The sequence below is a fragment of the Anas acuta genome, chromosome 2 (genome assembly GCF_963932015.1).
Source record: "Anas acuta chromosome 2, bAnaAcu1.1, whole genome shotgun sequence".
Lineage (NCBI taxonomy): Eukaryota > Metazoa > Chordata > Aves > Anseriformes > Anatidae > Anas > Anas acuta.
The window spans coordinates 63,401,131-63,419,973 of record NC_088980.1 but is presented as its reverse complement, the minus strand read 5'-3'; the positions used below and the strand labels follow the sequence as shown (position 1 = coordinate 63,419,973).

Here is an 18,843-nt window from a genome sequence, read left to right as displayed (position 1 = left end):
CTTATTGGCTGCCGGGGCTCATGTTCAGCTTCTTGTACAAGGTACATCCTGATCCTTTTCTGCAAATCTTGCTTGCTAGACTGGCAGTGCCCAGCCCTTACTATCTGATGGGTTTATTCAGTCCCAGGTGCAGGGATTTGCATTTGACTTCGCCGTCCCTCATAAGGTTCCTGTCAGCCTATTTTTCCAGCCTGTCCAAGTCCCCTTTAATGCCTTTGAGCCTTGCCCTTGAGTGTACTAGGCACCCATCTTAATTTGGCATCCCTCCAGCTGTGTCATTAATGCAGATGTTAGATAGTGTTGACCTCAATATGATCTGAGAAGTGCTGCTAGTTGTTCATTGTCCTCAGTCAGTCTTTCCTGACTGTTCTCAGTCCCCTCATCTATTTCTGAACAGATTTGCTCCAGAAGCAATTGCCACAGTCTTCAAAAGATGATTGAGGTCATCCTTGTAGGAACACCTGGCAACCTTAGATGAACATCACATCCCATGGATTGGACCCTGTGGGACATACGATGTGAGCAGTCAATGGTGTCAGTGATCTTTGATGAATGTGTAGACAAAGTGGGTGTCAAGCATGGAACCTCACTGCCCTGCCCACTGTTTGCATCACAAGGGCTGGAAACCCTGCTGTGGCATCTCCTGGAGGCCGCAGGCACAGATATGTCCATGCTTCTGCCATCGTAAAACATCACTCAGGTAGGCACTGAAAAATACAGCATTAAGCGAACAGCTGCTGCTTGTCTGCTTTATTGTGGAAGTAATTTGTCCTAGGGGCTTGACCATGTCCATCAATAAATCACACCAGAAAGCTGAAAGACTTCAACTACATCCTTAATCTTTATAAGGGAAAACTGCCTGATTCATACTACTATTTCCAGAGAAAAACAATGGGACCATTTCTTACTAACTACAGAATCATAAAGAGAGAGAAAAAAGTTGAAGAAAATATGTAACTAATACAGCACTTAACTTTCATGGCTTTTCTATTATCTTTATTTGCTGTCCAGTGCTTTTCCCCTGTGTGCAAATGGAGTATTATAACATAGCAGGGTGGAGGAGTAAGGATGGATTAAAGCAGACAGTTGGAGCAAAATGGAACAGGAAAAGTCTAATGTATTGTGAGGAAATGTTTGATGTATTGTAAAGGGGAAAATACTACCAACGGTGAAGTGCTCCTGTGTTGAAGCACAGCAAAGGCTTGAGCCAGCTAGTTTTCATCCAAGTGGTGTTCCTACTCTTAGTGGTACAACATCTGTATAAGTACTACAGTTGCATCTAATGAAAATAGGTGTTGCAAACATATATCCTGCATGTGTTGCTGAGAGCAGATCACTGGGCATCTCCTCATTGCCTCTGAGTGCCATTGTAAGCAGTGAAGAGCCTTTGAGAGGCTCAGCTGATAAACAGAAATTGCCCATTGTGACTTCTTGATTGCAAGTGAGTAAGCAACCCAGTTTGGTCTAGACTGGGGAAGGCTGCAAGGAGACTGAAGAGTTTTAATAATAAATATCAAGGTGTGGCCCCAACTTTCAAGGAGATGTCCTCAGTAGCAAGACTTCTCTGCATGTTCATAGGCTTCACCACAAGTTTACTGAATGTAAATATGGCAGATGCTTGTTGTTTGCAATAAGCTTTTACTACTGTCTCAATTTTTTTCCCTGCAAATCAGAGGTTATAGATACAATGATAACTATTAAAGTCTCTGGCTCATGTACAAACTCTTTGAACACTGAACAGATTACTGTACTTCTTCAGAAAAGCCAAAGAATTGCCTTCTTAGAGGAAAATGTGAATAATATCTGCTACAATAGTGCACAGTTGATTGTAGATGACCTTTAACAGCTAGAAGAGGCATGGATCTGTTTTACCAATATTTCTTGTATCTTCCATCTTAACAACAACACAGAAGAGCAGAAGAGGCAGTGGACAAGAGCTGCTGCTGAAGCCTTGAGTTATCCTCCTTGATGAATCCTCTGGAGATTATTTTTCCTATGGTGAGGGATGACATGCTTTTTGCTGCAATGTCTGAAGAACAATGTTAGTTCCTTTTGCTGTGCACTATCGTGCAGAGAATAAAATAGAAAGCTTTGGTTCTGCTATTGTGGTGGCTGTGTTTGGGAATAGATTTGCCTATGAGCAGATAGAACCAGTTCTGAGGCAACAACAAACTATCTTCTGATGCTTGGGCTCTCCAGTGCAGCTTATCAGTGAAACGTAGTCATGTTCTTTGGTCAGTGAGGAGAAGGAAGCAACTTAAACACGCAAAAGAAAGATTAGATAGTAGAACCACTGAAAACACTCAGAGCAAAAGATATGTCATGAAATTTTGCATGTCAGCTGGTTGGCTGTGAAAGTGAGTGACTTGCTTTTCTAAATCAAACTGGAAATGCCAGGAACTGAAAAGCTTTCTGTGGTGGAGTTAACTTTTTCTAGTATCCTCTCCTGGAACAAGCACAGAAGTCTTTGGCTGCTGGGAGGGTGGATCACTCTCAGGATCAAATCTCAAGCAATAGGCCATGCCTCTGTGAACTGTCTGAGGTGAAGAGCTAATCTGAAGAACACATAAAAATATCCTTATTTTTTTCCCAGCTCAGTTTCTGGCATGTAGTTGTCATGGTTTCCAAATCTAGCTTAAGAAAAAAAATACTATAGGAAAATCAAGTTTCTCCAACCACATGGAAGGGAAAACAAGGTACTTTAAGCACTGTGTGTACTAGAAACAGCATGCAGCCATCCAGTATCTAAGCATTTCTGGCAGACTTGGGAATAACAGAGGATTTATTTATTTTTTTAATTACCATTGAATAAACAAGGAAATTGTATTTTGAAAACTCATGAGGGATGCAGAGCAGTGATGAAGTCAGATTTAGGGTTTCTTACCCATACACAAGCAAAAAATCTCTGGATAAACAAGATGTAAATGACCATTCAGCTGCTGTAATAGGACAGACATCTGTGCCACAAAACAGTCAAAAATCTTGCCTTCCTAAATGAGGGTTTTGCATCTGGAGGCCGCAAGATTTACCTTCACCCAAGGAAGGGACAACTGTTTTGTACACTATTGCGAGCAGTAGCCCAGTACTGTCACAAGGTGAAGTACATTGTCTGTACAGAGACAGTGATGTCCCAAAGAAAGGCAGCAGCCATAGCATATAAGGGAGAACAAAGCAGAAAAACAGAAATTAGAAGTAAAGAAATTAATTTGGAGATATGACACCACTGAGTCAGTGTGTCACCACTGAGTTAGTTTTGCACTGAGTACAAAATCAGGCACTCAGAAGTCAGGAAAGAGAGAAAACTGAGCAGAACAAAGCTCACTTTCTTTTTCTAGGTTGTTCACAGCTGCACTCCTCCACTTGAGAGACAGTGCTTTTAATTGGCTAGGTGGATGGAGAAGTGGGGAGGGCTGACAACTCCACAAGCTGATGGAGTCAACCAGATCCGTATGGGATGCACAGCCTAAAGACCATGTCTCCCTTAGTTGCCTCTGTCACATTGGTTTGGTGACATTTCTTTTAGATCTGATGAATGGAAAGTTCAGGCTGACACTTTTTATTGAGCCACTTTAAGTCAACCTGAACACGCTTTGCTTTAGCTATAGTAGCTAAAATCCTTACAGACATTGATCAGGGACTGGCCTTTGGTGTGAGAGCCCCATAAAACTGCCTGAACTTTGCACATTGCTGAGAGACAATTGCTGCCTGTCAGACCTCACAGACTGATCTGGTAATTACCTAGGGCCCTTGTCTCACCTTCTGCACCATTATTGCTTTGGTCAGTGACCCCTTCTACTACCCTGCCTATGGGGAAAGAGGCTTAAGGCTTCACTTACACTGCCTCTGTAAATACATGGCTTCTTCCAGGAAGGCTGAAGCAGTTCCTATCTTTAGGTCTTCTCAGATCTGGAAGCAAAGCTGAAAGTATTTAATCTTACACAGCAATAATTTTTCTCTCCCTGTCCTTTTACATGCATGTATTCTTGCACACATGCATGTGCATATGTGCACACACAAACACACAGATGTCTTGTTTTAGACAGATTTGCTTCATAATCCATAGCTTAACATGGTTGAATACGGAATTTATATATCTGAACTAAAAATAAAGAGAGAGAAAACTTAATGCAGTGTTGATTATCATAACAGCCAGCTTTCTAGTTCCCATTTTGCAGTCATGGCAGTGGACTTCCAGAGAAGACTTAATGCAGTGCACCGTCCTGTCCCTAGAGGCTGACAGGGAGAACATCTCTAAAATGGAAACAGGCACAAAAGCAGACTATGTGCTAGGTCTAAAATAACAACAGCAATAATAGCAAAATCATTCTTCTGGTTAAAATGAAACCAAGGAATTCACCTGGGGACTAGTGGAAATGATGCCAGCTCCAGCTAGTCAGGCATGGACTGCAGAAATAATTCTGTTCAGGTTATTGAATCCCAAACATTAGCATGTAGCACTGCATCTTACTTGAGCATCTGTAGTTCCTCAGAGACTCTGAAAAATGACAGCCTAGCTGGGCTACTCACCACACACCTCTGCAATAGCAGGAAGATTTGAGCCAGTACCTAGTCATGTGAATCACTCCAACCACAGGTGCATCACAGCTTTTGTCTATCACATGGCTTTTGTTGAAAGAGCTGAAAGTTTTGACTTTGCAGCCTTCTATTATAGAAGCATGTGGGTTATCTATAAACTCACTGAGGAGCCTGTTTACTTTGGTTAGAGTGTATGTGGTTAAAAGTTGTAAAAATCTCATTTGCAGGTAAGCAAGAATGCTGTGGACTTTTTTTTTTTTTTTTCTACCGGGAGTCTGCTTGTAACCTATAACTGTATTAGAATAGCTTCAGCTTCATGACTGTGTCACTTCTAATCATTATCTTAATCTGTATCTGCATAACCTTGAAGACAACATCCTAGCTTTCTTGCTGTTCCCTGCCTGCTCAGTTAATCCTTCTAAGCTTCTGTCACTCAGATTTACTTTTTGTATTTACTTTATTTTTACTGTATTTTTTGTATTTACTTTTCTTTCTTTCTTTCTTTCTTTCTTTCTTTCTTTCTTTCTTTCTTTCTTTCTTTCTTTCTTTCTTTCTTTCTTTCTTTCTTTCTTTCTTTCTTTCTTTCTTTCTTTCTTTCTCTTCCTTGTTTCCTTGTTTGTTTCCTTCCTCGTTTCTTTCTTTTCTTTTAACATATAGTCCATTTGTTCATCAAAGCATTTGACTGGTTATCACTGAAGTTTTGGCACACTGCATATGCTGGTTTATAAGAAATAGCCAAGAGGCAAAACAACACAGTTTTGGTCTTTGCTACATTACCACTGAACACAGATAGATTTTTCACTATCTGCCTCTATTTCCCCTTTTGAGGTAAGAAAGTCCAGAGAACATATTTGTTAACTGGAGCTTGTAACAGAGTAGATTAATGATTTGATTGTCATAATATAAGGCCCAATTTTAAAAGCACATGATTAACTTTAAGCACTCATATTCCCATTCAAGTCTGTCATTATTCCTTTGCTTAAGTGCTTTGTTGAAGTGGGTCCTGAATACGAAGCAGCCCTGTGCTATAAAATTAATTTCCTGAATGCCTCTCTGCCCCAGGAGTTTAGCTGCTTTGCTAGCAGAACCAGCACAGGGAAATTATATACACCATGCACGAGAACTAATAGTGCTGTGGATATGACTGGTACTTGAGAGAATGACTATCAGGAGAAAGAGGTTTCAAAGCGAAACTGAAAAATAACAAGCCAAAACCAATGAGCTCTACATCTTGTTGGGATCGTGTTGGGGGTCAGGGTTGGGTTGAGGAGACCTGCAATATCTGAGACCTTGCAACTCTGAGAGCAATATCCTGCATCATGGAGGCTGGGGACCAGGAGCTGCCAGATGTGTTTTGACGGTGGGGCTGAGGGGGCCATGCGAGGAACAGCGGCCCCAGATCCCTCATAACTGGCCCCTCAGAGCTGTGCTCATGCAGCAGAAAGCCCACAGGAAACCTGAACAGCCAGTGAGCATGCATGTGACTGCTGTAGGGGGAAATGCCTTCTGTTGAGGACATCATGGAAATCAACCTACCTGCACCAGATCTATAGCTGCAAAAGCCAAAGCAGGGACCAGACATGTCCTCTCAGCTGTGGACCTCTGGGCCTTTAGTGCCATCAGGGCACAGATGGGCCACTCTGAATCCCACTGCGTAGCACTGACCTCATGGGAGGGAGCTCAGGCACCACTGAGCAAGGTCCCTCTAGTCACTGCAGGAAGCCTGAGGGGCCAGTGGCAGGCAGAGCCAGGGAAAGCCACAGAGCTAAAGTTCATCTTCACTCTTCTCTTGCCATGGTGGTTAAGCAAGATGTCCCCTCTCAGCTGGGAGCAAAATTGAGCCTGGAGAAATACTAAGGCAAGATACCAAGTAGTGTCTGTTAACTAAGAAATTATCATTTTATGCTAGATCAGTACCTGATGGCCGTAGGAAGTTTGATGGTGTAGATATAACTATAACCATGTGCTTTTAGAATTGGGCCTCGTATCATGAGAAAAGAAGATGAAAGAAGAAAGGAAAGGAGGGGAAGAGAGGGGAAGGCAGGGCATGGCAGGGCAGGACAGGGTTCTTCATCTTTTACCTTCTGAAGGCTGAGAGTGCAGCCCTCTGACCCTAGCTTTTACTTCTGATGTCAGGTGTTTCATCTTCTCCTTATTTTGCTGCATTCTGTTTCTGGCTTGAGTGTAGCATCCACCTTTTGGGGGGATGTGTAAGTAAGACTTGATGACAGGATGGTGTGCAGGTGTACAAGAGACCTTTGGTTGTTTTTTGTGTGTTTGTTTGTTTTTTGGTAAGCTCTTACCTGGTTTGTCTCTCCGCTTTCTTGGTCCATGGTGAATTTTGGTGAATTTTTGTCCAGGGACAATGCAAACATCTCTCAGGGCCCCTTGTCCCTCCACTCCTTCCCCTCTATTCCACAGTGCACTTACAAGGAAATACGAAGAACAAAATTCTAGAAAAATCTAAGGTTGTCTCTCTGTCTCAATGGCCAAATTGAAGAAAAGGAAGGCACAGAAAGCGGTACAGATAGTGTTGTGTTTAGAGAGAGGATTTCATGGGGGATTTTGTCCTCCCTAGGAACAAAGTCGGAGTATCTGAATTAGTTGAGATTATCCTGCATTTTAGACATGGTATCTAAGTACCTGGTATCTTTTTTTTTTTAATCTTCATTTATCTTTGTTCTCACATGTTCTAGGAAGTCAAAAAAAAAAAAAAAAGGTGTATGCGAGTTTTCACACTAGTCATCTAGAGAACAGACTCACAGTGCCCAAGTACTTTTGCATTTCCTCTGGCAACCCCACTTGCATCCTCGCCTTTTGCATCTCACCCCATAGGCAGCGAGCAAGCCGAGGGATTTTGGTGCTGCACCCCATAGGTTGTGTGGGCACATCACTGGGGCCATGCAGTCACCAATCCTGCCCATAGACCCACACATGTGGTCACAGCATTCAGATGGGCAGCTGTCCCAGGTCTGTCCCTCAGTTGGTACCTGACATCTTTGCTGCTTTGCAGAGGAAGAGCTCGATGCCTTTGCTGTATAAACAGACTGACAGAGTTATGACTGCAAAACACCTGCAAAAGTGTTTTGCAGGCATAACTGCAAAATGCAGTTTGCATAGTGTGCCTATGTGTGGACTATTTTGTCCTTTAAAGACTGTGCAGAATTTCAGCAAAGTTATTTTGCAGTTTTGAAGAAAAACACCAAAAACCATACCATGGCCTTACCCAATACTTTCGACCACTGAGCGGGAGCTCATCGTGCTTGTAGCATCCCTCCAGGCACAGGCACACAGCCCTGTACCTGTGGGATCCTGTCTGCCAAAGCCCTGGATGGGAACTTCTCTTTCTGGCCAAGTCCCTCATATCCTATATGACGGCCTTGAGCCTATTTGTGCCCAAACACCCTGTCTAGAAAGGGAAAATGGTATAAATTCAGCAGTTACAGAGCTAAAATTAAAATTATCCTTAACTATCCTTATTATGGCTTAAATAAAAAAAGACAAAACAGGTTTTGTATTTGCCTTTTGCAGTTTCATAACAGGCATTGCTATAAAATATATTTTATTGCTTTGTTAGAGGAGCTTGGTATGAGGACTGTTTTTCTACAAGCTTGTTTCAAAATTTGAAAACAACAACAACAAAAGGTATTAAATATATGAGACCACTGTGAGGTCTGTCAGACATGAAAAATTTGGAAGAGGAAATTATATGGTCCACCTGAGTATCTCATTCCAGCTCTGTAGGAGATGGGACATGACACAGTGTTTAGTGTGAAACAACAGATTTTTCTGTGCAAATGTTTTTTGTAGGAGCATACTGTTTTCAGATGTGACCTTATCTACAGAGAGACTAAAAAGTGTGAAGACAGATCTCGGCAAGATGGTTTCTCAATTTCATGTGGAAAACAAACAGCCCCTCAGTGAAAACAGACGTTTCAAGAGGTAAATGCTGTTTGAACAGATGTGCTCATTATTGTGTCTTCTAGAATAAGCGGAAAGCAAACAACTTTTAGAGTATTTAGCATAAGAAGATTACGAGGTGGACATTGTCTGGCATTATGTAGGCCTGAGCAGAAAGACATGTACTTCCCATTCCACTAAATCAGGAAATTTAGTATTTTGATGCACCTACTAACTGGTGAAGTCAGGCAATTGAAAAGTGCTGAAAAAGATGAATGTGAAAAACTATTTGGGGGAGTTCATCAAAACCTTCCATTAGTCAAAAATGGGATTAAATTGGTGTTACATAAAAAAGTTTGAATTTGTTACATAACAACAACAGCAAAACCCTCAGATAAGGGGAGAAAAGACAGCAAAAGTAGAAGAACATGAAGTTTGAATTTAGGTCTTAATGTTCTCACTCCTGCCTTGTGCATTTGTATGTAACCAGAATGGTCACCCAAGCCATGATCTTTCATCTGACACTGTAATTTTTTAGTTTTCAGACATCACCTGTGCCTCCAAGGACTGAGATGGGACAGAAGGATCTTGTGGGCTCTACTTCTGCAAAGCTCAGGAAAGAACTGGAGTGGCAGGTGGAGGAGGTAGGGCACTACAGTTTGGAGGGGGCTCCTATGTGTCTGTGGTCAAGGAGATGCACAGTGTTATAGATCCTGCAGCTGATTCATGGTGAACCTGTGTGCAAGTCATTTGTACTCCCGTGGTCTCACTGCAATTGGCAGAACTTTTAAAGCTGCTTAAAAATGGATTTCACCCTCTGCTTCCTGTGCTTCTGGGCAGAGAGGGAATATGAACACAATCACACATCAAAATGCTTACCAACAACATCACAATAAAGGATATCTCGTAAGGTCAGGGCATGTTTACCTCAGCCCTCAGCTAATTGTAAAGAAGCAAGCACTCTGAAAAAAAAAAAAAAAAGTTTTATTTATGTGCTTTCCAAATGCTGTCAACTTCCTGACAACTAAAGGCAACCGAAAAATATGACCAAAATATATTTTAAGGTACTTGAAGACTTACTTGGAAAGCAGCCTTCATCTTTCCAGTGTCATTAAACGAAACTTATTGCTATCTTAATATTTCAGGCATCTTTCGAAAATGAAGTTATGTCCTTGATCGAAAGCATAACTAAAATGGCAGTTCTTGCAAAGACACGCCTTCAGACATTTTTTACATTTTTTTCTATTTTATTTCATAACTAGGCCTCACAGGGAAACTTTCTGTCAACTTGAACAGAAATTTGTAAGTCTGAAGAATCAAGAATGCTTGTATGAAGAAAATGGAGGGGAAAAACTACTTCCCACTGCATTGTTTCTCTTTCAAGCATGTTTTATTTTAATTTTCAGATTTCTGAATTCTATGAATATAAACTTCATAGGCATCAGCAGGTTCCTTGTTTGGAGGACATAAGACATTTGAAGGTAACTGGTTTAATAACAACATATCCTGCTATGCTATTAAAGCTTTGAGAAAATCTGTAATATGCAGACTTTACATTTTTACAGGATGCACAGAAATGTTCAAACCAAGACATCCTTATTTCCCAAGGGCTAGTTAACTTACATGAGAGCATCTGTTCTGCAGAAGAAAGCAAGTGAAAGATACCCTGGTTAGTGATTAAGCCAGAAGTAACCTGTGGAATGCAGGACTCTTAACCAGGGATGGTGTTTGGAACATAAGATATTTTATCCATGGAAGGAAAAATCCAGTTCCTCTTCTAAAGTCTCTGCAGTTTAGACAGATGCAGAAGAATACTTGAGACCAGAGTTGCTGATATTGGTAAAAACTATCAAGAGGACTCTTTTTTTTTTTTTTTTTTTCCATTTGGCTGGCTATTCCATTAGTTTCTACATATATCTGCTGTAAGGAATCAGTTGTTGGCTGAATGCATGAATGCACACATGTGCATACTTCCTCTATCTTCCTTTGACTGTAAAACATCCACAAATAACTGGCACAGGTACAATTTGATTTATCATTTTCCAAGAGGAATAAAACCAAATGTCATAGTTAACATTTAGAATGCGTGTGGACAGTTACTGAGACATGCAAATCTTACAGCATAGCTCATGTTTTTTTTCCCGTCTTGTCAAACCTTTGACTTCTTCCTCCACCTCACCCTGCCCAACCTCACCCCCTCCCAACATTTTCTTGTGACAGGTATGTTTGCAGAAGCTGATGAAAAGGATAGAAGAAAAGGAAAGGGACATTATAAAGGTATTAAAATGTCCGTATATAGAAAGAAATATTCATGAAATATGAAGAAAGAGTGTGAGAGTCTACGTTAAGATTACTAACAGTTTGTTACAAGCTTAGACTCAGAGCAGTAAAGGTTGTGTTGCCATAGGTCTGTGAGGCTTAACTTTGCCCAGACAGGCCCACCAAAGATTTTGTTGGCTGTCACTGGCATGGTAAAAATCCCCCATCATTGCTGTCACCGATGCTGGGATGGCATAAGACTTGGCTTTCAGATGAGTCAGAGTGACCTTGAGTTTGTGACTTACTCTTTGTGGTTGCTTCTGAAACTGCCCAAAGTACATCATATATTATTTGCTCCTGTCGCGTGCTTTTATCCATGAAGGTATGGGCATGGGTATGGTGGTATGGGGTACACCTTTCTTTCACAAATACCAGTGTAGTTGACCATTTTTCACCTGTGCATTTTCCTAACCTCTTATTCTGTGGGCATAATAATGACCCTATGCCAACAGGCTTTCTTCTCTTGTTTTACCACAGGAGCATAAATTAACTCTTGGGTAGCTAATACTTTGGTTGGTCCTTCCAGTGGAAAGGGCTTCAGATTTCTGAACATGCTGCTGGGATTTGAATTAGCTTCTTGGAAACAAAATCCTCTATATTCCATCAATCATCATAAGACCTTGAAAAAGCACTATGGTAAACAACACAGACTGTTTTGACTTTCAGATTCCATTTCCTACCTCTCTGCTTTGACTGGTTGATACTTTCTTTTTGTTCAGTATGAATAAAGATTATTTTTTCCCAGCAAAACAATTAAGTGCAAGCACTTTTAATAACAAAGTCTCCAGCAAAGTTTTGAAATAGTGCATATAAACCAAGCTGATTTGGTTCATGAGTCAGCAGAGCCATGGGATCACAGCGTAATTCAGGTGGGAAGGGAACACAGGGAGGGTCTCTAGTCCAACCTCCTGCTCAAAGCTCAATCCAATGTGTTTAGGGCTGTATCCAGATGGGTCTGCAAAACCTCCAAGGACAGAGCCAGCACAACCTCCAAGGCACCTGGACAACCGCCTTGGAGGTTTCTCCTGAACTCACTCCAGTTCATTGGTATCCATCATGTATTGGGGGTAATGCAATACCTGCACATGGTCTAAAGAATGCTAAATAAGAGTGGATAATCCCTCTCTTCGACCTACAGGCTGTGCTCCCATCCATAGAGACCAGATGCTGCTGGCCTCTATTGCTGCCAGGGCACACTGGTAGCTCACACTCAGCTCCCTGATGACCATCCTTAGTCTTTTCCTGCGCTGACCACCTCCTGAGGATGCTTTCATGCTCAGGACATTCTGCATCCCACCAGCTACTGAGCCCACCACCCATGTGTTAGCATTAGTTTCTACTGATATTGATTAAAAATCATCCCAGAGCTTGCTCCTGTGTAGACCCTCCGGGGCCTGCTAAAATAGTCATGATCCCCCAAAGTCCTTGTCCTAGCATGGACATCAGCTTCGGCTTCTGTCTTTCATCCCATTGCCTATTTTTACCAAAAATAATTTAACTCCTATGAGATTTCTCTTCATTACTGATATCAGCCATAACTTCTGAAGCTAGAAAGACTGTCAAACACACAGTGTGATCACATAATCCTCACTTCTGATAAATGTTTGATGGATAGAAAGTGCTTGTTTGTAGCTTTTTAATACAGTTTATTTACCTTAAAATTTTAACCAATGCTACTGTTTTAATATTAATGCTTTTCCCCTAACATTTTATATTTGATTTTGTTGATTTTTAGGAAAAAAGGGAAATATTGGAAGAAAGAGAACTAGTCATACAACAGGACAACATCTTAAAGGTATGACATCCTATTACATGTCACAGTACATTTTCTTTCTTTGTTTAGACCAGTACCATTCAGTGCTAGCCTTTTGCAAATTTAATTACAAAGCTGTCAAACAACAAAGCAATAGAATGAAATACAGTGCAAGTAAGAATGCAAGGAGTTAGTCTCTTGTTAGTTTCAGGAACAACAAAAAAATATTGCAACAATGAGAAATTTTAGTTTAGAAGTTTTGCAGACAGTAGCCAGCAAAACAGAAACTATGCATTTAAAATGATTAAGTTTGTATTGTAGAGAATTTAAGTCATCAAGAAAGTTACTGTAATCCAAACTAATACTGGGAGGGCAGATTCCTGTAGATTTCTATCAGAGACAGTTTGGGAGAGGAGAATAAGGTATTTCCAAGGACAGCACAGATGCAGATCACATGCTAATAAGCTCTGACTTGACTTTTAATTCACACTAGACTGATGGACTAATATTTAGAATGTTTGCTTTTCTTTTGAACTTTTAAGGACATGCAGATAAAAATAAGCCACTTAGAAGAGCAGCTCAAGAACTCCGAACTAATTGGGTTGTAAGTATTAGCAATGCCTTCTATTTTACTTGATAGTATCCAGAATATTTCCACATCAGCCATACCTGAAACATATGTTATTGATTATAAGTTAATACAGTTTATGCAGTATCAAACAAGCTCCTCAAATTTATGTAGACTATCTTATTTTCTGTTACCTAATCATCGAACCACAAAAATGTGAATTAAATTTAGATGTGGAAAGCCTCATCACACTCTTAGCAGATTCCAGGAGCAGCTTATCTTTTCCTCAGAATAGACAAATTGCAGGGCATATCCTGGATATTTATTTAAATTCTCTTTCTATACCAGGTTCATATTATTACTTTGCAGAATAAAGAGCAAAAACAACAGCTTGAACAGCAGCAGTAAAGGCTGCAGCTACATAGTTATTTTCAGAGAGTTAGTTTCACAGCAACAGCTCTCTTTTCTTAGCCAGAGTTCAAGTGTCATTAAAATCATGTCCTGCCGTACTACTGGGCTGTAGTTGCCTGTATGTAGTGAGATATATAAAATCTCTGAATTTCAAAACACCACATCCTCACAGCATGATATAAATACAGAGACCAGCCCATGTGCGTTAAGCACTAGGTTTTTCACTCTCACTCTTCCTTTTCTCCACTGTTCTATGGTTCAGAAATCCTCTAAATTCAGTAAATGCGAAGGATTAAGTATTCCTCCTAGCAATCACTCCCTAATTACGCACAAAGTATGAAGTGCTGGCAGTAGGTATGAGCCATTTATAAACTCCTCTTTCAGTCATGTGAAGTGATTTGAGATTCAGCTTTGTTCTCTGTGTTCTGAAGAGTAATGGCATATGAACTGTAACTACAAAGGCTAAAAAATAACATAAGGTTTAAATTAACAATATTTTTTGAGGTAATTTTTCAGCTCCTCTGCTGTTTACACTGTTAGAGCTGTCCCACACCTCATGGGACGTTCAGATGCTGTAATTTTAATTGCTGTAGTGTCTCCATCAGACAAAACTGGAGGACATCACAGAAGAAAATAACAGACCCTTCTTCCCACCTTGCTGCCATGGTAGTGTATGTTTGATGGGAAGATTCCGGAAATACTAATGCTGCTCTCCTACAATGCAATAATCTAAAAAGTGTTAGCTCAATGCCAGTGTTATCCACTCTTACTACTGGGTGGGTTCTTTGAGACTGCAGCGTTTTGTTTGTTGTCCAAGACTGGATGAACCCACAAATTCAGTTTCCATAGAGTAATTCCTAAAAATTACTACAAAGTAAATGAGTTCCTAATCTAGAAGCTTATAAATACATGAGAAGGGACAATATCTCACCAAGAGAAGTTTGGGACTCTCTGTTAGTGATTGTATAAAATGCAGCAGAAGAATGTATAGCACAGCAGCCTTGAAATAATACTGAGAACAACTAAGCAGATGGTCACTACTTTATTTTTTTTCTGATTACAGAAAACTTTCAAAGCAATTGCAGAATCAAATAGAAGTCTTGGGAGCAGGAAGCAGGTAAAAGAGAAGGGATGAAAAAGAATACTCAAGATAAAAGCCATGTGGTTTGGTGGAGGGAGACATTTGAGCAGTCTGGCAATAAAAGCTGACAAGAAACAAAATCCTGATTTCAGCCTGTTAGCACAGTCAGCTGGTATCAACACTTGGCCTGGAAATTCAGCATGTGCCTCTCCTTGTCTGCTGTTGCTCCTGAAGGATGACTCCAGCCTGGAAATCCTTACTGCTTCCCCTTTGCCTACGGTGATGCTGGAGAGAAATGTTTTTTGGAATTTGACTGCCCCCAGACACCATGCTCTTGAGGTCTTTGCTTATGCCTAGACAAAGCAAAGTAGAGATGTCCAACATGAAGCATAGCAACACGTACTTCAAGAAAAGAAGGAACAAAACAAGACCAACCTAGAGACATGAGATTTAAGATGGGGAGAAATGGGAGGAAAGGAGAATAAAACATTTCTTATAAAGTTCTCAAAGGAAATTCTTGGTTGTGCCATCAGTCTAGTCTTTACCCTTTATTTGTTGCTCCGCAATATTATTTTTAAAGAAATCACCTTTGTAATAAAAATCTGTAAGAAAGTCCTCTCCACAATCCAAGCATCTGTTAGGTTGCAGCTTCTACTCTTGCTGTAGTCTTCATTAATGAGCACGAATTTCACAGAGATGTGTCAGGTGCAATTTCCATTGATGTTTCTTTTTGCTCTGCAGCCAACAAGAAGAGAAGGTGGACAACTGCACAAGCTCTCCCACTCAGAAGACATCCATGGTGAAAGAGGTTAGAGAAAAGAGCATTACACTCCTTACACCTGCTCTTGCAGGGCCTCCTCTATCTTTCTTTGTTCCAAGCTGGAAACCTTCTTGTTTCATAAGATGTGACTCATCTTTGAGGTTTTCGGCCCCAGTGGTTCCTCATGTCAGCCCCTCTGTCTTGGGCTCACTACTCCTCACTCAGTTTTGTTACTTTGTATCACACTTAGAATTCTTCAGTGTTTGTCCTAGAAATGAGAAAAATTCATTTAAAAGTGATTCATATTTCTTCTTTCTAGACCCAGAAATCAATGACTGGCTACCTAAAAAAAATATCTTCATGTCTTAGGTAGGTGAAATATTTTCATTGCTTGCACATTTGGTTAGTTACACCTACAGCACCAAGGTGTTGAGATTATTCTGATTAGTGCTGCAACATCATGGGAGAAATAGCACAAGCAGGGAAGAGAAATGTGCTGCAAGAGTAGTGCTGTTTATGTGTACAAGCTCAGTGGAACAACATTAAATACTGAAGTAACTGGAGTACAAACTCTGTTCTGGCACTTGGGTATGTTGAGCTATGAATCTGCTCACCTGCCAGCTCTGAAAATGCAGAACTTGCAGCTGGCAAACGTCTCCTTCCCTCAGCATGGGGAAAGGGAGGAAAGCCTAAAGTCTGGGCATGTGGTTCTCTCCTGGGTGCTCTGTTGTCAGCCCTCCATTAAACCACTTCTCTGCAGTACTTCCCCCATGAGATGGATCTTGAGAGCAGCTCCTCATGGGGGCTGTTCTCCTTTCACCTGCCTGGACTAAAGTAATGTGGACTACCTAAGCACCAGGGCAAGTGATGCCGCCTCTCTATTCTCTTAGTCTTGGCAGAAGGTGGTTTGAAGAAAAGGAGATATTTATAGATAAAATCTTCAATTAGTTATCTTGTTGTCACCACAGAACTACTGTTGAAGGTATTTATGTGTATTTCATTAAGGCCATTGGTGTTAGAGTCACCAAATATTGCTCATTTGCTTTGTCCCCTTACATCACTCCAGCACCCACAGGAGTATCTCCTGACATGCATTTGTCTCTCTGTGGTGGTTTTATAAAAGGAAAACAACCTTCAATTTTCCTCTCTGTGGTAGGAAGTTTTGGGTTTGATCTTGTAGGTAGTCATCCAGAAAATGGATTGACTGTTGTTTCCCCTCCTGAGGATGGAGAAGTATTTTTACTGCTGCATGACCAAACACAATTGGAAAGTGCTTCTGGCTTGCTTTATCAGTGAGGCTTCATTTCCATTTAAATATGTGCATTTTATTGTCAGGAAACTGTTAGTGCTAACACAGGGCATTCACCTGTGGAATTAATATTCCAAAAGGAACAGGTAGAAACACATAGGGTTTCTTTGAACAAAACAATGGAAAAGCTGTATTAACTGAGCATGGCTGGGCTCACAATGAATGACACACATTTCAAATATGACCTCAGGCAAATTTCTTCCTTCTAGGCTTCAGTTCCCCACCTGTAAAATGACAATAGTTTTATTTTTCTCTATTTTGTGTCCTCCTCATGTATTCACACCACAAAACCTTTGGTGGCAAGAGCTGTCTTACACAGTAAGTGTATTACACTTACTGTAAAGTATTACATACTTCTTACTGATGGACTATGTGGTAATATTGCCAACAATATTACCACAAAGTCTACTTTGATCAGGGCAAAGAAATACAAGATCAGATACTCCAATACTCCAATAGGCTTTAATTTTAATAGAGCTGTTTTGCAGTGTTTTTTTTTTTTTTTTTTTTTCCTCTGTGCACTTGTCTTCCTTGTTACAGGAACAGTTTGTGGTGGATTGGCAGGCTCTTGCTACATTCTGGCTGCTCTTTTATAGTACTGCTTTTATTTTACAAATACTTATCTGATTTTACCTGGATATGTTGTCTACTGAAGAACATCTCCCAGCAGTACTTCAAAACTTGTGCATGGCCACATTAACCCTAGAAAATTTTAAGGACTCCGCACTGGGCTTTTGTATGGTTGCTGTGTTGCTTCTGCGAAGACCCCACTTTACAATAAAGCTGTCACTAATGCTGAAACCACATGGTGATGTCTGTCTTTCCTGTGTGAACTGCATCAGCCCCTTAGAGGAAGAAACTAAATACTGTGTACCTCAGTAAGAGGGTGTGTGCTCAAATACATTCTGTTGTTTGCTGCTGGAGGTGGGTCTGAGATGCAAAAATTGCTTCAACTTTCACATTCTGATCCACCCCACAAGTCCCCAAATGTCCTGCCCCTATTAGCACAAGCATGAGAGATAGAAATCTGTAATTAAATCTAAATAGGATCTTCTGTTGATGCAAATTAAAACGACCCCATTTTAAGCAGAGCAGTGATAACTGATAGGAGCTGAAAATCTGTTCTAAAAATGCCACTTGCAGACAATTGACCTCCTTGCTGCCTAAAAACAGAAGACCTGCAAATGGTCACACTTGTCCACACAGAGCAATACCACTGCACAACCACAGCAAGCTGCTTATGAAGGATGTTAGGTTGCCACCCTTGCTAACAGTGTAGGGACTATCTACAGCAAGCCGTGGTGTACTTTGGAAGTCTCTGTTCTGCACAGACCATGTGTGTGACAGGACTTCAGATTTCAAATGCCTTTCATGTTTTCTGTGTGCTTCACCGAGTGGTCAGGCCATCTCCATCTACCACAGCATGCAGAAGGCTTTGATCAAGCTCTCACTGGTCCCACAGGACAGTTCTTTGTGCATGCTTAAAGAAGACTTCCTTTTAGGCTTGGCTGCCTAAAGGCCTTCACATCCAGATTCTCTACTCTCCAGAAAGCTAACGTGCACCATCCATCTTTGAATCAGTAGACTCTCTTTAATCACTGTGGAAAACATACTACATGGCAATGTCGTATGGAAGCACTGTAGGGCATGCAGATTGTTTGTCCTCATTGCAAATTTTCTTGCCAAATATCTAAAAGGAGACCAGGATGGCTTTACATACAGAAGATGTTACTGCTTCTGGGTTTTAAAAGGCTGTCTGAGTACTCCAGCAAGTATCAACTGGTATCACTGTTTCCAAGTCTCTCTGATAATATTCTTCCCTGCATCTTCCTACTTCACCGCTCCTTGGCTGCATGAGAGCTGTGGGACAGTCCTGTCTAGCTGTGGTTACTGACTAAGTCATGCAACACTGAATTAGAGGTGTTGAAGATTAAAATATCTCAGAAAATGGTTTTAACTTCCTTCTTATGTTATCTCCTGGTTAGGAGGAACATGAAAATTCTTCCCTAGCAAGTCATTATCTTGCAGGGCTGTCTTGTCATATACCCAGTTGCTTTTCATGGGAAGTACCTGATGTGCAAAAGGAGCTGAAGCATGGGAAAAGCTGGGAAAGCAAATACACATGAATGTTTATGATGGAGAGAAAGTGTGCTGAAAGCAAACCACGACAGCAAAATGTCCTGTTTTTACGTAGAAAATGGGAGTT

The 18,843-nt window shown here is 40.8% G+C and overlaps 1 protein-coding gene across 1 annotated transcript; it reads left to right on the top strand.

Annotated features, from left to right (window-relative positions):
* The first annotated feature begins 4,611 nt into the window (after positions 1–4,611).
* LOC137851723 (uncharacterized) lies at positions 4,612–17,453 on the top strand. Its single transcript, XM_068672942.1, has 11 exons — positions 4,612–4,763; positions 8,347–8,478; positions 8,975–9,080; positions 9,843–9,917; positions 10,657–10,713; positions 12,491–12,550; positions 13,051–13,112; positions 14,551–14,604; positions 15,310–15,376; positions 15,648–15,697; positions 17,178–17,453. Exons 2-11 carry the CDS (start codon positions 8,417–8,419, stop codon positions 17,335–17,337), a joined length of 753 nt encoding a protein of 250 aa, XP_068529043.1. The 5' UTR covers positions 4,612–4,763; positions 8,347–8,416; the 3' UTR covers positions 17,338–17,453.
* The last annotated feature ends 1,390 nt before the right edge of the window (positions 17,454–18,843 follow it).